We start from the raw sequence: 25,389 nt of genomic DNA, 5'->3' as shown, positions 1-25,389 counted from the left end.
ACACAATTCCATCAGATTAATGATAAAACCTAGAGGACATTATACAACTTCTGAAATCCTCCTCCTGCTGCCTTGATATTATTCCAACAGGCTTTTCAAAAATGTTTTTCATTGCATGGCCTCAGATCTACTTCAGTCTCTTCACTCAGGTGTTTTTCCACAGGCCCTAAACACGGTAGTCATTAAACCGCTCTTAAAAAATAATAATCCCAGATGCTTCAGTAATTAACAATTACAGGCCAATATCAAACCTCCCATTTCTAGGTAAAATCATTGAAAAAGTAGTTTTTCAACATTTGAGTAATTTCTTGCATTTAAATAACTGTTTCGATGTTTTCCAGTCAGGCTTTCGTCAAAACCACAACACTAAGACTGCTCTTGTAAAGGTATTCAATGACATCCACTTAAACACAGACAGTGGCAGAACTTCAGTGTTAGTATTATTAGATCTCAGTGCTACGTTTGACACTGTTGACCACAACATATTACTAGACCGACTGGAAAACTGGGTGGGACTTTCGGCAACAGTTTGAATCCTACTTAAAGGACAGAAACAACTTTGTTTCTATAGATAAATACACATCTGAGTTGACAAATATGACATGTGGGGTTCCTCAAGGCTCCATCTTGGGGCCTCTTCTCTTTGACATCTACATGCTACCACTGGCTCAGATAATGAAAAACTACAAAATAAGTTACCATAGCTATGCGGATGACACCCACATGTACATAACCATTTCACCAGGAGACTATGCTCCAATTCAAACACAGAGTAAGTGCATTGAACAAATCAATGACTGGATGTGTCAGAACTTTCTCCATTTAAACAAAGATAAAACTGAGGTAATGTTTTTTGGAGCCAAGGCAGAAGATATAAAAGTTAGCGCTGAGCTTCAGTCTGCAATGTTCAAAACAACAGATAAAGCCAGCAATCTAGGTGTAGTCATGGACTCTGACCTGAGTTTCAACAGTCACATTAAAACAGTTACTAAATCAGCCTACTATCACCTAAAGAATATATCTAGGATTAAACTCTTACTACTTTTAAATCCAGGCTGAAGACTTTTCTTTTTTCCGCTGATTTTAATTGATATATTCATATCTTAAACTGCACTGTAATTTGTATTATCTTTGCTTTTTAAATTAGTGGTTTTAAATGTCATTTTATATCATTGCTTTTAAATGAGTGTTTCTAGATATCATTTTATAATATGTTTCATAATGCTCTTAATTTCTTTCATGTTTGTAAAGCACTTTGAATTGCATTGTGTTGAAAGGTGCTATATAAATAAACTTGCCTTGCCTTGCCTTACCTTTACTGTTTTGTGATCAAATGTTCTGTTCAAGGGCATAACAACACTGTTGAAGGTTAATCCAATGTCTCTGTGTCACTTTGAAATGATTACTGATGATAATCCATCATTACATTTTTGGCAATAAACGGCTTAGCATGGTTAGCAGTCAGGAGCGTCAGCTTTAGGACATGTGTGTGCGTCATTCTAACTGACCAATGGTAATGTTTATATGGATTTATGAACCGCCCCTCGATTCTATTGGCTCTAATGGTTACAAAGAGGTGTCAATCACCCAATTTGACCAATAGGTTCCAGAGATACGGCCATACGTAATGCATGTGTCTCACGCCTAGACTACTGCAACTCCCTCCGGGCTGGTCTACCTGCATGTGCCATCCAACCTCTGCAGCTCATCCAGCATGCAGCGGCTCGTCTGGTCTTCAACCTTCCAAAATGTCCCCATAGCACGCCGCTCCTCCGCTCACTTCACTGGCTTCCAGTATCTGCTAGAATCCACTTCAAGACTATGGTACTTGCGTACCATGCTGCGAATGGATCTGGCCCTTCCTACATCCAGGACATGGTTAAACTGTACACCCCAGTACGTGCACTCCGCTCTGCATCGGCCAAACGGCTCGCTGCACCAGCACTGCGAGGGGGACCCAAGTCCCCATCAGCAAAAACACGTCGGTTTGCTATTCTGGCTCCAAAATGGTGGAATGAGCTCCCCATTGACATCAGGACAGCAGAAAGCTTACACATCTTCCGGCGCAGACTGAAAACTCATCTCTTTCGACTCTACTTCGAGCGATAGAATTACTAACAAAGAATTGCTAACAAAGCACTTATATACTAATCAAGGACTGGCTTATCTAAAGCCAGTTGAGTAGCACTTGAAATGTTTTTGCTCTATGAAACCTGATGTACTTATATGATTCTGTTTTCTTCAAGTTTGTATCTTGTTGGTCGAACGCACTTATTGTAAGTCACTTTGGATAAAAGTGTCTGCTAAATGCAATGTAATGTGTAATGCATAGGTCTGACTGGCAGCCTGCGCAGCATTACGCATGTGGCCAAAAAGGGCATAGAGGTCAGGCTGAACTTTCCAAAAAGGTCAAAATACAGTTGTAATTGGATGGAATGAATACCTATAGTGATATTTCAATAAAATAAATGGCGCTGATGGTAACCAAATGTACCCAAAGGTGAGTCCGCCTGGACCTGCCTGTGCCAAAATAGTCTAAAGAAATTCAAGTTTCACTAAATTAGCATCAATCTTGACACAGGGTACTTATGATATATTGTGGTTTGGATCCCTAAAGGTTTTGGGCTACTATTCCATCAGTCAAGGGTGGTTTTCACTATAAATAATGGGTCTTTTTTAGGGCAATATTAGAATTTACATTGTAATATCATTGCTTTGATAATGCTAAGAGTCGGAACATTTCCTACACATTCCTAAGCGGTTGAACAATCACAACAGAGCCGGCCAGCTAACCAATCAGAGCACATTGGGCTTCCGTTTCAAAGAGCTGTAGGGGATGTTGGATGGATGGGAGTGAATAAAAGAGGATCACATTAAATACATTTGTGTGATTTAGTAGAGAGATACAGTTGTTTTAGGGAATTATACTGTTTTTCAACTTTAACCAAAGTCGGGAGAGTAGTTTTTCCGTTATATCATTTGGGGACATAATGTTTGTTACCTCTAGTCTAGCTGACAAGCGTTATACTAAACTTCATCAATTAATGAGGATGACTAAATATATTATTGTCTTAAATACAAAAAATATTGAAGTTTTAACAATATGCGAACATTTGTTCAAACTTTCAATTTCATTATAAATGTAAATTTGGGAAAAGGGTATAACTAAGCATTAGAAGAGGTTTTGCCGACATAAATTACATTTGTCATTTTAATTTTTGTGTTTGAGTATTATCTGGAACTGTGAACTATATCACATTAATTGCCTGCTTGGATTGCGATCGACCGGTTGGTGACCACTGGCTTAAGCCAAACTGACTTGCTTATGTGACATGTGATCGGGACAAAGTTTGTGTTTAAACACCATTCTAATGTTTCCTCTTTCTGTCCTCAGCATGGAGATGAGGTTTCTCCAGCAGCCAGTGACCTGGCCATGGTTCTGACCAGAGGACTGAGTATGGAGCAGCAAAAGAGCAACAGGGACTCTCTGCAGTACTCCAGTGGCTACAGCACAGAGACTACAACCCCATCCTGCTCTGAGGACACAATCCCCTCCCAAGGTGAAACTCTAATCTACTATACACCTTTTGCCTGACAGTGCAAGTTTACCCATGATTAATCCTGATATTGCCTGCAACTATTGCTGTAAAAGCCGAGTCGTAGTGCAAATGGCCAACAATTGGAGATGGATACACAGTATGGATGTCTCAAAATGGAAAAATCAGAACCAAAACCTCTAAACAGGTTCAGGATAAATAGCTGGAGGCAGTCGGAGCCTGATGAAATAGAACTGTATTCACAAAAAAGATCAATACACCAACCTGCAAATTACATAATACAGTGGTCAGTTCAATCAGCACAATACAGAACAACTACAACATGAACTGTCGGCTGTGAAAACAAACCACGTCATCTGTCAATCTTTCAAAACCTCTTTTTGTCCACGAGATTACACTTTTAGGAAAGTGCTACCATGCTTTACTCTCATAAGTACAGCAACTTTGACAGCTTTGAGTTATGAAAGATATTCTACCAGGCATATTTTTGAAGTTTGTGAAGGAAAAGCAGCACAACTAGGATTGAAAAAGTGTTGGCAAAGTACATCCTATTCATGGTACAATTGTAGGAAAATCACTAACATCTAGCTGCAAAAAAGGTTCAAGTACACGTAGCAACACTTTCTTAGTGAGTACAAATACCCTTTTTTATGGTAAAAGAAATAAGTTAGATATTGCCACCAAGAGGGACTGAATACTACTTTCAATTGCACAGTTGTGTCCAAGAACCCTGGCTCTTTGCAAGTCCTAATGGGGTCATTGATTCTTATTTGATTTTAAACATAAAATGTCCTGCGCCAGCCCACACTCACTGACCAGCTTTCTCAGAAATGCAAGGAAATGAAACCACTAGATTAATTCTTGCACCTGCAATTGGTCTGTTACATGGAACCGCTCCTCAGATTCCTGTCCATGTTTGCTCTTACCTGTGAAAGAGGGCATTACCAATTTCTTTCAAACAGCAATATATGTTTTGCTAAAGTCTCAAGTCATGGCCCAACCTTCCTAGAGTTCATCAATCCAATATCAGATTATTTTGCTAGCCATGCTCTGTGATTTACGAAACTGCCTTCTCAGATCACGTATAATAGGTTGGTAAACACATTTCACAAGGGTCATGAGAACTTCTCGCATTCCTTGCAGAAACATGGTAATTGCATTGCTAGCATATCCATCCGGTGTTAAATGCTTCTAGTGCTAAATCAATGTAGAGGAAATCATTTGTTGAGGCATCATGTTCCCAACCTCTTCACGGAAATTGATACCAACATATTTTGTGCTGCATAAAAATCAGCAAGATACAGTTTTTAACTTTAATTTACTAGGTCCATCTTAAATGTCTTGGTTCACGTTACCGTTAGTGTAGGCATAAGCCCACTGGGTCACCGCTACCGTCTTTAGCTACCATAATCAAACAAAGTGAATCATCCATTTAATTATTCAAGCAGCTGGCACAGTATGACAGTTCTTTCCTTGACAGTAGCTGGGAGAGGACAATTTATGTCAGGACTAAATTGAATATTATTAAATGTTTGTGCATTTCAAGACTGGCTGTCAGTATCAGGCATCTTTTATCAAAATAGCATACCATTATAATGTTGCTTTAATAATAATTTCTGTGCTTATCCGATAATGTAACCACAATAAATTGTCTTTCTTGCCTTTTCTTTGTGATCCTCAATCACTTTGTGATCTTCAATCACTTGTCTCCCTTCTCCCTTACCCTCCCACATTAGGTTCTGATTATGACTGCTACTCAGTGAATGGTGATGCTGAAGGTGCAGATGGCCAGACAGAGTTTGACAAGTCCTCCACAATTCCTCGCCACTCTAACATCGCTCAGAACTACCGGCGCATGATCCAGACCAAGAGACCAGCGAGCACAGCCGGACTACCCAGTGGGGTTCTAGGTCCTGGGGGTCATCTTATATCCGGGGGAGGTGGTTCAGGTACTCCAGGCACTGCCACCATCCGCCGAACCCCGTCTACGAAACCGGGCGTGAGGCGCACACTGTCCAGCGCAGGGCCTATTCCAATCCGACCACCCATTGTGCCTGTCAAGACACCTACTGTTCCAGGAGACTCACATTCACCTAGGGCAAGTGGTGGGTACGCAGGTGGAGCCCACTCAGGTGGGGTGCCTGTACGTGTGGGTAGTGAAGAGTGTGTCTTCTTTACTGGAGTTGAGGATGCACAGGGAGCACTTGATTATGTGAAGGCATCACCGAAGCGCCTCAGCCTGCCTAATACCGCCTGGGGATCAGGGGCGGCATTAGAGATCTACACCCAGCAGCATGGAGGCCTTGCCATGGGAACAGGCTCAGGGGCCGGGTTAGAGGAGGATCAGATGATCGCGGCCAATCGGCACAGCCTAGTGGAAAAGATCGGCGAGTTAGTTGCCAGTGCACACGCCCTTGGAGAAGGGCAGTTTCCTTTCCCCGCCCTCCCTGATGACCCGGCCCTGCAGCCAACCGGCCCCACCGATAGTGAGATAGAGATGGCAGAAGGGTCCGGCGACATGTTGACCACCATCAGGAGAGGGGTCCGTCTCCGCAAGACCGTATCCAATGACCGCTCAGCACCACGTATCTTGTGATTCGAGGAGAAGCAGGAATAAGATGATACTTGTCAGCCAATAGGGAGTCAGGTGTTGGTGTGGTGCAACCCAACAGCCTAGTACATACACAAACACTTAACTATGTAGGGAAGCTATAATATAACAGATGATGAATAAAAACATACACAAAAAAAGTTTAATGACACCATTAGAGTAAATGATATATAATATAATGATAATAATAACATTAATGATGTTAACTCATGGTGACAAATAAAAGTGAAATACTGAATATTGACAGGCTCCTAGCAGGCCACTATAACTAGTGTATGTCGGACGCATGTTTGTCTTCTTTACACCTTCACCCAGGGACGAAAAACAGATACGTGAAAAAAAAGGGCAAAGAAAGAGAGAAAGACTGGGTTCTGTTTGTCAATTACACCTTTCCCCATCCTCTTCTCCAACTAACCTGACTGTCTACTCCTAGATGAAAGACTAATGACTGATGGAGGTCCCTGTGGGGGGTGAGAGTGCCATGTGACCAGCTGGATTAGAACCCAGGCTATCTCAGCAGCGACATACTGTACTTATTAGCCCACTGAACTTTAGCTTTGGTATTAGCACGGGGAGCTAACAGGCCAGAGGTCCCCTCTGGTTCATCCTAATGTAAAAGAGTGTTTAAAAAATACTGTTGGCATTGAACCGTGCTAGTTCCCCCTTCCCCTCTCTTGTGTGTGTGGTGCATTCATGTGTATGCATGTGGGCAAAGGCGAGTGTGTGTGCACGTGATTGATTGTTTGTGTGTGCGCGAGGGGTGGGTAGAGCTCTGCTGCAGGACAGCTGGTTACCCAATGAGGGCAGGGCTTTTCTCCTGTGTGTTGTACCTGTATTTTCTTGTTTATATCGTGATGTCATTTACCTTGTTACAACTGTACGAGAAGTAATCCAGGCGTATAGATATTCATATATATTTTCTAGAACCAGAGAGAAAATGTTAATCAGAAATGGAGCAATAAATGTGTTTTATTTTCTTGTTTCTAAGAAGAGGATAAATGGAGGACTGTGGGTTCTCCTTTATCACATTCAGGCAATCATCAGGAATGCTAAATTATATGTTGACTGTGAATTCATGCCTCACCACTTTGGTGTGTCTCTCTCTCTGTCGCTTTTTCTTTCTAGTGGAGGAAATGGATTTCAAAAATGTTGAAAAACGCTCAAACTGTAAAGCACTTTGAGAGTATGTACAATAGCTGCTAGATGTTGCTGTCGTCATACCTTATGCAAGGGAGAGAGAAAGTGAAAGAGATGGTTGCCAATAATAGGGAGGGATATTATTTAATGCGTTATAGAAGACAGGGAGGGACAAAGAGGAAGTGATAAAGACCGGTGGAATTGAAGTAATTGGTGGAAGAAGGGCAGGGATGAGAAAGTTGGGCACAAATATTTATCTAAAATGTTGATTGAACGTCAGAGCTCTTCAGGGTTCTACAAGCCATTGTGCTTCTGTGGATGATGAATTAAGTGGTTGCACTCACCATATATTGCAAAATATACACAGCACAGATAGTTGAGAGTACTTTGGGATATAGGCTTTAGAAGGTCACTCGACCCGAATGACAAAAACAGTCAGCCCATAAAATTGATTATGGACACTTCTAATTTCTCATGTCCAAAGTAAGGTCAATTACAAAATAGCATTCACTCAAGTTCATGTGCAAATAGATATCATTGGCTTATCCGCAAATGTATTCTTACCTGTAAATACTGTATATCTTTGCATTATGAAAAAGCTGAGCAGCAGCCTTTTGCCCAACATTGGCTCCTCAAGTTGTATTTATAAGGACACCATACAGCAAAGGTAATATATCGTACAGAGGATTATATTTGCAATAATGTTACCATAGGAGACAAAAAATGACTTTGAGGGAGAGCACGCACAGTTAGTTGCACAGTGTTGGGCAGTGGTTAGCTGAAAGCTAGCAGCTCTGGCTTTGGCCAGGCCTTTAGTTGAAGATAGGATTTATCTTTAGGTAAACAGAATTTAAAACTCAGTGCTTTTGATGATCTGTAATGTGTAGTTGAACAAAAATAAAACTTGCCCAACACTGTTTATTTAATTGAGGGATTTACCCTGTTTGTGTATGTAGGCTAATGCTAAGCTAAACGTTAACATTTAGATTAGCATGTTTGCAGTCACAAACAGTACATACAGTTCCACTAATCATATCCTTCAACTGAACCTGTGTCTCAATTTCGATACTTCCATTAGTGCCATGTACTTGTGTAGTGAATTTCAACAGTGTTGTGTTGCTTCAAAGCTAACAGCTGTTGTGAAGTAACCTAAATTGACTCACATTTGAACATCCCTTTTTATACATTTTTATTTTAATCGTTTATTGCAACAGGAAATATATCTAGCCACCATATTGGCAAATCTGGTGGTAACTGCCCTTTGACTAGAGAGCCAAAATAGCTACCAGACTCCGGGTACTTGGATGGGTTAAATGCAGAGAACACATTTCACTGTGTGTGCTCTGCATGTGTGCCCATTAAAGAGGGTTTCATCCCTCCAATTCTATTCTATTATTGGGGGTAAGAAGTATCCAGTGTTCCACACGTCACTTTTCGACTGTTATAAGTACAACAACCAGGCATTCATAGTGCACTTCTGCCATACGTTCAAAATATGGAAGACCACAAATTGAGACACAGCACAAGTGTTTCAATCCCAGTTTAGCTTAGCTTAGTGCTAATAACCCAGTTCAGCTCAGGACACGACTGCATGAAAGGATTATTTATGGACAATCTGGTGAAGAAAAAGGTGAAGCCTGTTTGATACGCTCTCTGATGACAAATAAGCAGGAGTGTTAAATTAGACTTTAAAAACTGGCGGAGAGAGGACGAGAGCAATGAGCATTTCACTGCCTGTTCATACAATGTGTTGTACTTGTAAATGAGAATCAGGCGCGCATATTTGGCATTAATGGTTTGTTAAACACAAATGTACATTGAATTTTCAGTTTCAGTATTATTCTTTTTTCATTCCGCAGAATTGTTTGAATATTTTATCTTAATTTTATTTTATGTAAAAGAATAAGAAATCACTCCACATGTAACACAAACTGTGTCATATGTGGATGTAGGATGGGTGGGGCGAGTGTGAGTGTGTCCTTGTTTGGTTGAACTCTTTACATCTGTACGCTCTTCTAACCGAAGGCATCAGCACTGTTACAGTAAATGCCCTATTTTAAACTTATTTCTGTACTGTTTTAAATATAGTTGTGGCCCTTAAAAATAATATAATGATGATTCAATTTAAAGAGTGAGTGAAATTTGTAAACACAATGTGTGTGTGTTGTCACATGTGGATGCTGTGTGTTGTATCAGCTGGGTGAGAGGGTAGAAGGGGAGAGGACCTCCCTCAAGAACAAGAGAATTGTTCATCTGTAAGACCACCAATGGAAGTCAAAGTGTACATGAATATAGGTATGGATGCTGAATGTACTGCAATGTGTAGGGGGGACATTTAACTGTTTGTGTTTGACTTGCTTGAACGATTGCAATGTCATGACTTTGTTCTTGTACAACTGAATGAAGTTTAAACAGTATGAAAGCAATACAGAGGTAGTGTGCATGTGCGTACATTCAAGTGTGGGTATGTTAAAGGAAAATAGCTCTGTTTTGTTTTGGTTCACCATCTTAAAGATATATCACATTGCCATCTCTGAATGGGATGATATAGAGTTACCCTTCACTATATTTCCAAGGACACCGTTAGAGCCAATTCCAAGAGTCTGAATGCGTATGTGCTGTATGTTTATTAATTCTTGTGCACATTGAATTCACTGCCAGTTATCTATATTAGTCATTGCTTCATTAAAGCGTTTATAATTCCCTGCAAACCAGACATGCTGCTTAATTCCAAATGATGGATTACAACTCAGGATAAGAGCAGGATTTCACATTGAGTCGGATGAGAAAAAAAGTCAGATCATATTGAACACACTGGCCTTTGATGAGTGAGATGAGTGTACAACACTGCTATTTTCCTTTAAAATGCCAAATTAACAGCACAAAAAGTTATCTAAACTAAAACAATAATGTCTTTTTTTAACATGCTGAATTAACTGTGTACTGAACTAACTGTCTGATCAAGCTGAAACTAATACTCTGCTACACATATATCATTATGCCCATTTTTACGAGTATGTGTTTGTGGGTAGAAATAGGTCTACTGGCTACAATGAAACTGACATACATAAAAACATATCGGCAGATGTACATGCGTGCAGGCATGCGTGCGTACAACACGAACAAACACGTCATAGGATATACACAAACTACACAAACTAGGCCTGTGTATACACAAGTTACACAGGCCTAACTGCTGTACATCATGTTCAAAAGGAACTAGCACTGTAAAAATACATTTATTTACATTTCATAATTTTTAAATCAGTTAAAAAGTTGAAAATATCCCATCTCGACATTCAGTGATATTGCAGCATTGTAAGTTCTTATCTTGACAACATCTAGATAAGTACACACATGAAACATGATAGTTACATGCCATGTGCACACTTGAATAAAATGACTTCAGAAAATACTGTGTTTCTGTACAGACTGTAGTGCTGTTGAGTTATTATGCAAGTACCTACGACTACAACTGTCAAACTGATAAAGGAATAGTTTGAGCTACCTACAACGGCATGGTTAGCTTAGCCTACGATCAATAAGTAAGCACAGTTAGCCTGGCTAGCCCAATGATTAATAATAATACATCAACCAGGATCTAAAGTGAACTAATTAACATGCTATGTTTTGTTTGTTAAATCCACACGAAAATATTTTTTATATTCAACAAATTTTTTGGCCAAGTGCCAAAAAATACCCAGTTGAAAACCAGTTACTCCAAAGGAATACTTCTAAAACAAAATGACAATTTGTATATCAATGAATCACCCAATGCTACTATTGGGTTTTGAGAAAAATGCCTGCCTTTACGTTCTTAAACTAAAAGGCTTGGATAATACTGCAAGAGTTTTTATAGGGATATATTTTTGCTTTTGTTAAAAGCTGCCCCCATTTACTTAAATTCGTTTTTTGATTTTCCTTTCACATGGTGACATGTGAGCATTTTTCTTTAAGAACTCAAGGTAAAACATGGTTTGTAATTTGTATACAAGTTGTCCTTTTTGGTGTTTATTACTCTTCATGTTTAGTATATTGCCATTGTAGGAACACAGAAGCGTTAACAACTCAGCAGCACCATTGTCTGAAAGCCTGGCGGTGTACAGAATCTACTAATTACTATCAAATGAGTTTGAACACTCACGTTATGTACGGAGACCGTTTTCCCACCCATGTATCCCTCTTTCTCTTTCCCTCTCTATTATCTTCCTCTTGTCTTGCCTCCATCCACTGGCACAGACGCCGTCTGACTGATAGGTTAGAAAACAACATGTGTTGAGTCCCAGCGGCTGTACTCTTTGTCCCTCGCAGCCCATCAAAGCTAACGAAACATCATTCTGATGAAGTCTTTATTCACACCACAGCCAACATGGGCTCAGTTTCTCTCTCTGTTATATCCCATTCACTCTGGTCCTTCCTCTTTCTCCATGTCTGTGTGTTTGTAGGTTGGTAAGTATGTGTGCTACAGTTCAAATGTGGAGGTGGCTAACTGGTGGTTTCTGCGTGTGTTGTGTTAAGAGCCAGAAGCATTAGCTAGGGTAAACTACCCCGCTGTACAGGACTAGCTTCAAGGCACTCAGCTGACACTCAATCATAGCACTAGATTACATTTTAATTATGTTTGCCTTTTAAGACGTCTTGTTGGGACCATATCACAGGCAGCTTATATTACTTTGATGGTTTCTTGGTGAGCTTCTGTCTCTAAAACCTACAAGACGCACGGGGGAGCAGTATAATAACATGCAGTAGGAATGTTTACCCACATCGCCAACATACATCTTATGGTGTTTGCAGCACAAGTATATCAGTATTTGTGTTAAATAGGGCTAAAAATCAAAAGGCAACTTTGCTTTTTGAAAAGCTGCCAAAATGGACACAAGTGACAATTACAGCATAATGTTAAAATGTCACGGAACAGTAGCACATGAAAGGGAGGATTCTAAAGTCTTAATTCAAAACCAAACATCACCAAATCTCTCAAAGTAAATGTTAAAAAATAAGAGGGTTTTGAAAAAGCATTGGTTTTTCAACTTGTTGTCCATCCACACCTTAGTTACCCTGGTTACTTACTAGGACATTGGCAGATTCCCATTGTGGACATTTGCTTGCAGCGGGAACACATGCAAATCTATGTGGACATTTAGCTGAGAACAGACTTATTTTGCGGTGTGAAATGCAACTTTGATTTCCTTCAAGAAAACACAGGAATCATACTGTCTGTCAAACATTCTTAAAAACGAAAACACATATTTGAAGGCTCCTTATGGCTGATTCAAATACGAATGACCTTGTGGTGACCATTGAAAGGACAGATTGAGCTGCATTTATAAATGAGAAGTATTGCACATAGGCACATCCCTAGTGTATGGAACTGAGCTAGGGTTAAGCAAAAGACAAAATATATAAAATGTTCTTACTCTAAGTAGGTATTTAAATACTAATATCAGTCTTAATTTAAATTATACCTTACCAAATACATTTAAAAGTCTTTAGAAGGTACCAACATATGGGGTATTTAAAATGGTCCTTAGGCTCAAATGCTGCATGACAACACGCTCCCAAAGCCATCTGCCCAGGTTATACTGAATATGTATGTGAGTGTGCATGAGTGTGTGTTGCACTAGGACACTTGGTTAAGACCCCTACTGTTCCTCCCTCCCACCTCCCACGCACAATCTGCCAATCGTCTTTGCTGTCTATAACTGAAGAAACCCAACACACACACACCAACAAGCACACACACAGTTGTCTGAAGCAAACGTGACTAAGGTAGATTCTTGGAAGCTCCATTATGGTCTTCTGAGGGATCATGATGAAACACGTTGTAACTTCCTGTCATAGAGCCATGCAGAACAGAGGGGCCACAGTGGCCCCCGGTGCCACAGTGACTGAACTGAATGTCTGTCAGTTCTCAGTAGTGTCTCTCGCTTGCTCTCTCTCTCTCTGTCCCTTCTTCCTCTGTAGCCTCCAAATGAAATCTCTCCACAACTCACCATTAAGACATTGATATCATTTTCTATGGGGCTATTTTGTTCCAAGGATACCAATGTGGCCCAGTTAACATCTGCTTTATGTTTCTGTACAAACCAATCTCTTGCTCCTCTCTTCACCCCCCCTCGTAGACCTGCAGGCACCGTGGTCTTTGTCTTTCTCTCTTCTTTCTGTCCCCTCTTCTTTAATTTATTGTGAATTGATTTCCAAGGTCGTTTCACCTCTGTCGCTGATAAGGTTTTCTTTTTCTGTCTTCCACTGTAAAATTGACCTTTTTTTGTTAACTTTAGTCACTGCTAATGTAACAAAACGCACTGTGATGATTCCAGTATTAATAAAAGTTGTACTTAAACTGTGCACTGCTGTGTGAAGCGATTCTTTTTAATCAAGAAGGAAACAAAGGTCAAGGTTTTTAAGTGAATGAATATGGGTCTTCTTAAGAAAACTAGGGGTTAGCTAACTGTAATCAATGTACCAAAGTCATAACAGCCTGATTCTTTCACAATAAAGACTCTTTATGACAAAATATGAGCACATAACCAGGAAGCTGTATTTCCATAAGCAACCATATTAACTTAGACTAGATATTGTTGATATGAAAAGCTTGTTTACACAGTGGTCTTAATGTAAAGCTAAATGAAGATGGGGCTCAACATAACTCCCAGTAATTGATCTGAATAATCTGTATTTACAAAAGGCATAAATGGCTTTATGTAATTACTAACTGATGGAGCAAGAATACATTTAATGGATGATATCTTGATCTTCAAGGGAACAGACACCAGTTGAGGCAATTCTAACATTTGTAGAATGAAATATACACAACTGTGAGCACTGGAGCGGTCACGTAGAGCAGGGTGGTCCCAGGAGCAGGAAACAAAACCACTTGAAGAAAATACCTTGAATACCAGATGGGCCTAATCTGGCAAAACTGAACAGAGCAAGGCATACAAGCGGAACAGAAGGCTCCATTGTTCGACAAACAAGGATCTGACAAACGGTGACTGAAAACCAGAACTTGAATACATGCAGAGCTAATCACAAGGACAACACACACCTGGAGAGGACAGTAACACACAGGGGCTGCAGGTGACAATGATCTGACATTCAAACAGGACAGAAAACACAAGGAAGCTCGTACAGAGATAACACAGGGGGGGACCACATTTCACAATACAACAGGAATCACTGACAGATCGTGACAGAAGATCACACCTGTCTGCACAATTAGATCGGTTGTCCATTACCTTAATACTTACATCAACATTGTTTTATTGATTTACATTGTATACGTTTGATAAAGGACATTTTTTATATATAAAAAAAACGTTTTGCAACTTTAGTGATTTCTTAGTTGTATTTCATAACGTCAAACGTTGTTTTTTTTGAAGGTGTAGATTCCTTAAGGAAAACATCTCTGGTAAATTAACAAAACATTAAAACATGGCAACTACAATTGGTTGTCTTATTAACTTTTAGTTTGCAAGTCAAACATTCAGAGCAGACTTAAATCTGGGACTCAGAGGCCTTACATTTGAGGGGCCACAAGATGATGAACACGATAGAAGATGGGGGGGAAATATTTCTGCTCTCCAAAGCTTTTCTGACTAGCTAAAACTGTTTTGTGTTATTTATTCATCTCCAGGTCAATCAATACTAACGATGCAATAAGTGAACATGACTCTCGTTGGACTGGTCACAACTTAAATTCATTATTCAATTCTGTTAATTGTTTACAGGATGAAAAGGTTAGCAGCACTGCTGATAGACGTGCTTTACTACAACTATACTATTGCAATAGTTGGTTTCTTGATAACTTAAATAGTGTAAAAAAAGACACATGACATCTTTGTTGTCTTCAGGTCAAATTTGAAGAGTTTCTAAATAATTTGACATTGGAATAAGGGGTGATAGAAGATAAAAACTAAAACATGTATGGTTTCGTCCAGTTTTGCTAGAAAAAATAACGATCAGTACTTTGAATTAGGGATGTTTTACTCAAATGTATTGCATCCAGTGTCAATTTTGTAAAACCATACAAAATGTGTGCCTAATATTAGCTTTAAAATGTGTTATAGTATAGTTATATTGACCATACATTACAACAAACAAGTCAAACTTGTGGTAATAATTCAGAATTAAGTCGGCTTTCAATAAGAAACAGGTTGAAGTTACGATACTATATGCTTATAAGCAGCCAAACTGGGAGGACACAAGTTACATTATCGCAAAATCTTGGAAAACCCTTTTCAACTAGACCCTTGAAGGAACTAAACGGAGATTCATCAGGGTCTGGAGAAAAGAGAAAGTATCTCAGTCTGCTCACACCTTATACATTACACTCTCAGTAAGTAAAGGCTGAGTGTGCGGTCTCCACTTCCATTTGTTTGCCTTTTTTTCCAGGTCATTGCCCATGACAGAGTTGGAGAGCACTCGCAAAGGTGGAATTGAGGAGAGGGTGAAGAAAAATGAGATGTGTTCTGTGCTGGTAGGGGGCGCCCAAGATCTTTCCTACCTTGCACATGGGAGGTCAGTCTGAGGCAGATGGAGCAGTGATGATACACTAATTACTGTGTATAGGCCGTTTCAATGCAGATATGTCAGGATACAGTCTGACAAGCATTTTACATGTGCTTACAGTGAGATGTAGCATTTGATCAGTACATGTTTAAAGTAAAGACCATTAAAATACAAAAAAGAGGAGTTAAAAAGCCATTAGGATTCCTATTTTCAAGCCATAAATAGTGCTAAATCCAGAAAAACTGATTCTGATATTCAGATTCATTATCAGATATTTCATTATCTTTATTTGTATCTGCTCCTGGAGATGTATCTACAGTTAACAATGCAAGGCTTCATCTGCTGAATGTCAGTAATCTATTGGTTAACTGAACCACATCTTGTCAGCCTGTCTTTATAAACCACAGAGCGAGGACAGACGTCTTCTACTTAACACCTTGTCCCATGTTACCAGCATGGAACCACACTAAGAAACTTTAATTAAAAATAAGTGGGCCACAATTAATTCATTCAAAGTCACAGCAGCTTGAGACTGTAAGCCTGATGTAGCCTACTGTGTGTGTGTGTGTGTGTGTGTGTGTGTGTGTGTGTGTGTGTGTGTGTGTGTGTGTGTGTGTGTGTGTGTGTGTGTGTGTGTCTGTGTGTGTCTGTGTGTGTCTGTGTGTGTCTGTGTGTGTGTGTGTGTGTGTGTGTGTGTGTGTGTGTGTGTGTGTGTGTGATGGCCACAGCCACACAGGGTAAACCAACTACACTGCATCCTCATCTTCAGTAGTTTTGCTTCAGTGTAGCTACAATAAAACATGCCAATTAACACCACACATTTGCTCTAGATGGTAAACTCTTTGTTTGATTGTAATCTGACATTACTTCAAACATTTTAGCACAGCTAATACACAATTATTTGTTTGTATTAATGACATTCTTTGTCTCTTGAGTTACCATGTCCATTGGGGGAGGTTACTTCCTGGTTCAGCAAAGGGTGTGGCCGAGCGCTGAGGGCTCATAAATACTGCAAGGAGCCAATTGGGACAGATTGGGACAAACCACCTGCTTCCATGTCAAAGGGGGGATTTGGGTTTTGTCAGTAGGCGCATTCACACTGCGATACTTTTCCCACAAAGGTTCATGCGAACTTAGTTCATGATCGCGTTCACACCAAAAAGAGCCGGTACTAACATTAGTTCATGCGAACCTTTTTACCCGCTCGAAAGTCCCTGCTCTCTAGCAGGGACTTTCGAGCGGCTCTTTTGTGAGAAAAGAGCTATATTTCTGATTGGCTGGGCGGATTGCAAACCACGCCCCGTAAAACTCCCAAAAAGTTTTGTGAAGCCGCCATTTTATTATCCTCACATTAGCATTATTAGCATTAGCATTAGCCCAGCGCAGAAACGCAGAGAGACTAACTTATGGCAACACAAAATAAAACATGGGAGCGGTGGAGATGAGGAGGTGTCGGCGTTCTGGCGATTTACTCGGAAGGCTTCAGTAGAAGCTGCTGGGACTCCCAGCAGCTTCTACTGAAGCCAGGACTTCCGGCCGGGGACTCCGGGTGGCAGTATACGCCGTGAAGTGGTTTGCGGCCTGCCAGTAAGCCCAAAGCAGAAGAAGTGACGTCAGCGGCTTCATTTGCCTAATCCACCCCCAGGGACTTTTTCCGGTGTGAACGCGATCTGTACTTAGTTCATGCGAACTAAAGAGTTTGCATGAACTAAGTTCGCATAAATAAAAACCCTAGTTTATTTAAACCACTCCTGTGTCCTGTTGTCTTACTGCTTGGTCCCTGACAATTGGTGGCAGTGGTGGGATCATTCAGTGGAGGACACGGTGTTTTTTTCCACTTTCTTTTCTTTAAAAAAAATAAATAAATAAAAAAGATGCAGCGTGGAGGGAGAATTACAAGGAAACCGGGAGGACCGACAAGCCTTTCAAATGTCCAGGAGAAGCAAGCCAGTAGTGAAGAGGACAATGGGGCCTCTGGAGTGGTAGAAAGCACTGAGGGTGAAGGTAAGGAGCCATCCATGTCGGACCTGGTGGCCCTGCTTCAGGCTCATATGGGGCAGACAGAGGCTCAAGTGGCAAAGCAGAGCGAGATAACTACAAGACAGGAACAGCGGTTTGAAACAATGCGACAGCAGTTTCAGCTTTTGCAGTTAGAAGTTCAGGCTAGAACATCTCCAGTACCAGATTCTCTGTCCGCAGACCCTGATCCATCAGAGGTGGAAGTCTTACCAGCCACCAGCAACCATCCTCAGGTGCAAGCTGAGCTTTTTACCATGGCTGCCCATCCAGTCTCGCACACACCATGAGCCCAGAATGGAAGGATTAACGGACAATGATGACATTGAACACTTTCTGATTACATTTGAACGGATTGCAAAAGCATGCCGGTGGCAGAAAGCAGATTGGGTTTTTCACTTGTTACCATTGCTTACTGGCAAAGCTAGAGGTGTTTATGTGCATATGGACATTGATGATTCCCTTGACTATGACCAAGTAAAATCTGCTATTCTTTCTAAGTATGACATCAACCCTGAGACCTACAGGCAAAGATTTCGTTCCTTGGAGTTTAACCCTGACGAGAGCCCCAAGGAGTTGTATGTAAGACTCAAGGCAAGGCAAGGCAAGTTTATTTATATAGCACTTTTCAACACAAGGCAATTCAAAGTGCTTTACAAAAAATGAAAGACATTAAGCATTAAAAAAGAAAAGCTAATAAAATAAACGTTAAAAGAAAAAATACATGGATAAAAGTTACAGTGCAGTTTAAGATATGAATAATTCAATTAAAAGCAGCGACAAAAAGAAAAGTCTTCAGCCTGGATTTAAAAGTAGTAAGAGTTGCAGCGGACCTGCAGGTTTCTGGGAGTTTGTTCCAGATATTTGAAGCATAATAACTGAACGCTGCTTCTCCATGTTTAGTTCTGAGTCTGGGGACAGAAAGCTGACCAGTCCCTGAAGACCTGAGAGATCTGGATGGTTCATAATTTAGCAGGAGGTCAGTAATGTATTTTGGGCCTAAACCATGCAGTGCTTTATAAACCAGCAGCAATATTTTAAAATCTATTCTTTGACACACAGGAAGCCAGAGTAAAGACTTCAGAACAGGAGTGATGTGATCCACTTGCTTAGTGTTAGTGAGGACTCGAGCAGCGGCGTTCTGAATCAGCTGCAGCTTTCTAATATATTTTTTAGTGAGACCTGTGAAGACACCATTGCAGTAGACGAGTCTACTGAAGATAAAGGCATGGACAAGTTTTTCCAAATCCTGCTGTGACATTAGTCTTTTAATCCTAGATATATTCTTTAGGTGATAGTAGGCTGATTTAGTAACTGTTGTAATGTGACTGTTGAAACTCAGGTCAGAGTCCATGACTACACCTAGATTTCTGGCTTTATCTGTTGGTTTGAACATTGCACACTGAAGCTCAGCGCTAACTTTTATACGTTCTGGGAAATGGATCTAACCAAAAGGTAAATCCATACATGAAATTGGTGAAATAATCATACTAGAGCAATATTTGAGAATGTTGTCCCCTGAGCTTCAAGTCTGGATCCGAGAGCGTAACCCAGGATCGGCGATGGAGGCTGCTGGACTGGCTGATGTCTTTGTTGCTGCCCGTAATAAAGGACAACAATGGAGCTATAACTCATGGAGTTCAAAGGATCGACACAAACCAGCTCGACAGTACGATCAGGAGGCACCCTCCGGTGTGGGTAAGCCTCCCATGTGGGAAAAGCAGTCAGCTAGCGGCTCATTTAAACCTCTTGGTAAAAAGCCAATTTGTTATCTCTGTGGAATAGAAGGCCATATAAAACCTATGTGCCCCCAAAATGCAGCCAAAATGACACAAATGTGCTTTGTGCCTCGCCCTCATATTGAGCATGTGCGTAAGGATGACCAGTCTATTAAGATGACACTCATAGAAGTTAATGGACAGATTATAAAGGCCTTGCTGGATTCAGGGAGTAGTCAGACTCTTGTACACCGGAAGTTTGTACCACCCAACATTATTAGCACAAGAGACACAATCCCAATCTGTTGTGTGCATGGAGATGAGAAAAGCTATTCAACAGCTGACATGTACATAAAAGTAGAGGGTCAAACTTACCTCTTGAACATTGGGGTTGTTGATAACTTGCCTTATCCAGCGGTGCTGGGGCGAGATCTTACAGTGCTTTTTGATTTGTTGGAGGGGAAGCAAAGCCAAAAATGTAATGTTGTAGTTACTAGAGTACAGGCAAAATCACCAAATGAGCACTCTGAGTCTCTTTGTGCTTTACCTTTTTTCAATCAGGAGCTTGACACAACATCCGGGAGACCTCGGAAAATTCGCAGACAGAGGAGGCAGGAAAAGTTCCAACACACAGTTGTGAACCCACCATCCAGCACTGAGCCAGATTTAGCCTTACAGTTTCAAATGCCAGCCAATATCATGGAAATGCAGAAAGCTGATCTATCCCTAGATTCTCTTTTTCAGACAGCGAAGGAAAAAGAGCCAGGGGCTGAGCTGGACTTCAACGAAGACGAGTATGTTTGGACAAATGGCATTCTCTACCGTCAGCAGGGGTCGGTGTTGCAGCTAGTGGTTCCCCAAGCAGTTAGATATAACATTCTCTCTTTGGGGCACTCTATTCCCTGGGCTGGCCACCTGGGTAAGCATAAAACCATAGCTCGCATCCAGCGGTATTTTCACTGACCTGGCCTGCGAAGAGAGGTCACTCAATTCTGCAGAAGTTGTCCTCAGTGCCAAATAACATCTGCTAGAACCCCCTCCAGAGCTCCCCTCCAGCCTTTACCCATCATTGGCACCCCATTTGAGCGCCTTGGGACGGACATTGTTGGTCCTGTTGAGAGGAGCAAGGGGGGAAACCGGTACATGCTGGTCATAACAGATTACGCCACAAAGTACCCAGAAGTTTTTCCATTGAAATCCATAAAAGCAAAATCAGTTGCTTTCTGTTTGGTTCAGTTCTTTTCAAGAGTAGGTTTCCCTCAGGAAATATTAACTGATCAGGGAACTAACTTCATGTCCACTCTGCTGAAACCGGTGTATCACTTGCTGGGTATTCGGAGCCTGAGGACCACACCATATCATCTCCAAACTGATGGATTGACGGAGCGTTTCAACCAAACCCTGAAGCAGATGCTACGGAAGTTTGTCAACAACAGTGGCACAGACTGGGACCAGTGGCTTCCATACCTCCTCTCTGCTTATAGAGAAGTACCCCAAGCCTCCACTGGTTTCTCTCCATTTGAACTTCTGTATGGACATGAAGTACGAGGACCTCTCTCACTGTTGAGGGAGATTTGGGAGGGAAACAAGGCGAGGGAGGGTCCTGTTAACATTGTATCCTATGTTCAGATGAGAGATCGATTGGAGTAAATGAGTCAGCTTGCCCAATCTCACATGGCAGTGGCCCAGCAACAGCAGAAGTCCTGGTATGATCGGTCAGCTCGGCAAAGATCCTTCAACCCAGGACTAAAGGTACTTGTTCTCCTCCTAAGTGATAACAGCAAGCTGTTGGCAAAGTGGCAGGGACCATTTGAGATCAAGAAGCAACTCGGGCCCACAACATATGAGGTATCGACCCCTGGGAAGCCACGCTCCAGTAGAGTACTACATATAAATCTCTTGAAAGAGTGGGTGCCGCAACCTGAACAAGAAGCAAGAGTGATGCTCATCAGGGATGTGCGAGAGGAAGAGGAAGTGTAGGAGCAATACCTATCTCCAGGGGGGGCTATGGTGAGCCATGACCTCAGCCACCTCTCGGAAGACAAACGGCTTCAGGTGAGGACAATCTGTAGGTCAGAATTATTTCAGGAGAATCCTGGGAGAACAGATATTGTTGAGCATGACATTGTGGTTAGAGAAGGTGCTTCTGTGAGACGGCTGAGTTACAGGATTCCGGAACGCCTGCTGGCGTCACTGAAAAAGGAGGTCGATCTGATGCTGTCCATGGGGATCATTGAGATTTCGAAAAGCGAGTGGTGCAACCCAGTAGTCCTTGGGCCAAAGAAGGATGGCAGTCTTAGGTTTTGTATTGATTTTAGGTACCTGAACTCAATTTCTCTGTTTGATTCTTATCCAACACCAAGAATCGATGAACTGCTTGAACGGCTTGGAAAAGCCAAATACTTAACCACATTAGATCTTTCCAAGGGTTACTGGCAGGTTCCACTGACTGAGCGGTCCACGGAGCTGACAGCCTTTAGGACACCATTGGGTGTTTTCCAGTTCACGGTCATGCCATTTGGGCTGCATGGTGCTCCAGCGACTTTCCAGAGGCTTATGGATCAGGTACTTTGTGATTTATCTGGTTTTGCTGCAGCATATCTGGATGACATTGTCATTTACAGCTCCACCTGGGAGGAGCACATGGAACTTCTGCACACTGTCTTGGATCGCCTCTACTCTGCGGGGCTGACTATCAATCCATCGAAGTGCGTCTTTGCCTCTGCAGAGACGGAGTACCTGGGCCACATAATTGGACGCGGTGTGATACGGCCGCGGGTCAGCAAGATTCAGGCCATCGAGTCATGTGCTGTGCCACAAACAAGGAAGCAGCTCCGATATTTTCTGGGCATGGCAGGCTTCTACCACCGCTTTGTACCACAATTCTCTGCCAGGGCAGCTCTACTCACAGACCAGACTGGATCCCGGTCTTCAAATCAGATACAGTGGACAGAGGAGTCCTTTGCAGCTTTTCACGACATCCAGGGATCATTGAGTAAGAAACCTGTTCTTTACAGTCCAAACTTTGATGAACATTTTATCTTGCAAACGGATGCTTCTGATAGGGGTCTGGGCGCTGTGCTTCTCCAGGGGTCATCAGACGACCGCCAACCAGTGGCCTACATCAGCCGGAAACTGTTCCCCAGGGAGGTCAGGTATTCAACCGTGGAAAAGGAGGCACTGGCTATCAAATGGGCCCTCGAATCTCTCCGGTATTACCTACTGGGTAGAGAATTCACCCTGGAGACTGATCTTAAAGCGCTTCAGTGGATGGGAAGGATGAAGGATACCAACGGAATGATTACCCGGTGGTACCTGGCACTGCAACCATTCCGCTTCAACATTCAGCACATCCCAGGCAAGGACAATGTCACAGCCGACTACCTCTCTCGCTGTTCCAGCGAGAGTCTTGAAGGGGGGGGGGAGAAGAGAGGAGAGTGTGTGATGGCCACAGCCACACAGGGTAAACCAACTACACTGCATCCTCATCTTCAGTAGTTTTGCTTCAGTGCAGCTACAATAAAACATGCCAATTAACACCACACATTTGCTCTAGATGGTAAACTCTTTATTTGATTGTCATCTGACATTACTTCAAACATTTTAGCACAGCTAATACACAAGTATTTGTTTGTATTAATTACATTCTTTGTCTCTTGAGTTACCATGTCCATTGGGGGAGGTTACTTCCTGGTTCAGCAAAGGGTGTGGCCGAGAGCTGAGTGCTCATAAATACTGCAAGGAGCCAATTGGGACAGATTGGGACACACCACCTGCTTCCATGTCAAAGGGGGGATTTGGGTTTTGTCAGTGTCCTTTGTGTATGATGTGACTATTAATTGTAACTTGGGTTCAATGTGGTTTGGCCAAGCCACTATATAGGTTCCTTGGTTTTTCATTGTAGCAGGTGAGTTTTGTTGAGTTAACACCTGTTATGTTTCTTTGAGGTATTTTCTGTTGACCTCTTTTATAGGCCTTGCTATTATATGATGTTTTGTGGATTTTTGGGTAAATAAAAACCCTAGTTTATTTAAACCACTCCTGTGTCCTGTTGTCTTACTGCTTGGTGTGTGTGTGTGTGTGTGTGTGTGTGTGTGTGTGTGTGTGTGTGTGTGTGTGTGTGTGTGTGTGTGTGTGTGTGTGAAAAAAAAAAAATGCTCAAGAATAGAGTGGGATTGTGTCTCTGCCTCGCTGTCCTTCTCATGTTGGTGCTCTAATTAAAGGTTTACATGGTGTGTCTCAGTAGTAGCAGTTCTAGTTTGGCACACTGAGTGACATACTGGAAAGACTGAGGCTAGGACACTTATTATAAAGAAGCAACACACAGACAAAGCAGTACATAAGAGACTGCACTGACCTCACCACCTTCAAAAAACTCACCTCTTCAATCTGGCTTTTAATGTGTGATTGTTTTTGTATTATTTAACTATATATTTATTTGTTGTTCCTTTATTTTCTCTTCACTATATATGTAAAGCGTCTTTGAGCACCTGTAAAAGCGCTAACAAATTAAATCTATTATTATTACATAAAGTAATAATATAAATTAGATTAAACTCTAAATTATCGGGTATTTTTGTGAGTCACATTATGGTTTCAAATATATAAATTTAAGGCTCACTTATTTGTTATATGTGCGTCAGTATCACGTGCATGGCTATATGCCTATATATGGTAGGTTGATAGGACACAGCTGGGGGTGATGAGATGGGGAAATGTAAAAGTCTTTTGACAGTGTTCTTTTTGTTCGTTTGGAGTCTGAAACTTTTAAGTATGAAGCGAAGAAATGTGTCCTGTTTATATGCCGCCTGGATCAATCAATAAAGCTCATCTAATTCAACCACGATCTCCGCTTAAAATGCTTTGAAATAAAGAGAGGCGCGTTAAAAGCCACAACCCCGATAGAGGTGGCTATTAACATGAAGACAAGGATGCAAGTGTGGTGGTGTAAAACACCACCACACTTGCTGATTGGACGCTGCAGCGCATGCCTAATCTGATGCTTCTTAAAATGAGAACACAACACATTTCACATCCCTCCATCCATCCCTGGGGGGAGGGACTAAGATGCAAGGAAACCACGAGAAGAGAGAAGAAGCAAGGACATGTGTTATGTGTTCTCATTTTAAGAAGCATCAGATTAGGTAATATGGCCTGACGTTAGCTTTTTACTGCTAAATATTGCATTTACGCTTACAAAAATCCCAAAGTGCAATTAATATGTGGAGATTATTTTACTGAACAAAACGTGCATTTATCAAAAATGTGTTTTTGGCAAATATCTTGTTTTCTACAATATTCTGAAATCCAATGGAAAAATCCCAGTGCTTTCTTTCAAAGGCAGCCCTTGCGATGCTAACTCCTGGTTCGGATTACAACAATATGTCATCACCAGACCTTATAGACAGATATCTGTGAGTCATTTTTGTATGTGTTTTGTTTTTCAGTTTACAGCAAAGGACCTTTTTTCCCAGGTGACATTTTCAATACTCATATAAGCACAGATGACTTTAAACATTTTAAATCCTGCACAAATGTGAGTTGGGCTAATCGATGGTGAGAGTTAAATGCTGAGGGAAATTTTCGTGAATCCAGCAGACCAGTGTGGTTTTCATCAATGTTTTCTTAGCACTGACTTTGTATGTAATTGGGACGGCCTAATTACATACAAAGTCAGTGCTAAACTTTTTGCACGGGCAAACAGTTTGCTTTTGTTGGTTGAACCCACCAAAAACAATTAATGTCTGAACAAGTCTTGGAAGAGACTTGTTCAGAGACAAGTATTGAAAGAAACTTTGACTCAAGTTTACTTATCAATACTAAACCAAAATTAAATTAT

General features: G+C 41.3%; 1 protein-coding gene across 2 annotated transcripts in view; it reads left to right on the top strand.

The window, feature by feature from the left end:
* Positions 1-13,653, top strand: part of LOC117462567 (protein MTSS 2-like) — a 102,812-nt gene extending 89,159 nt beyond the window's left edge. For both annotated transcript variants that reach the window (XM_034104860.2, XM_034104848.2), the window contains exons 13-14: positions 3,395-3,560; positions 5,294-13,653. In XM_034104860.2, the coding sequence (XP_033960751.1) occupies positions 3,395-3,560; positions 5,294-6,153 (1,026 nt within the window). In that variant the 3' untranslated portion in view covers positions 6,154-13,653. The remainder of the gene's footprint in view (positions 1-3,394; positions 3,561-5,293) is intronic.
* The last annotated feature ends 11,736 nt before the right edge of the window (positions 13,654-25,389 follow it).

The sequence above is a fragment of the Pseudochaenichthys georgianus genome, chromosome 3 (genome assembly GCF_902827115.2).
Source record: "Pseudochaenichthys georgianus chromosome 3, fPseGeo1.2, whole genome shotgun sequence".
Taxonomy (NCBI): domain Eukaryota; kingdom Metazoa; phylum Chordata; class Actinopteri; order Perciformes; family Channichthyidae; genus Pseudochaenichthys; species Pseudochaenichthys georgianus.
The sequence above is the reverse complement of the archived record's forward strand: the minus strand, read 5'-3'. Positions and strand labels throughout refer to the sequence as shown.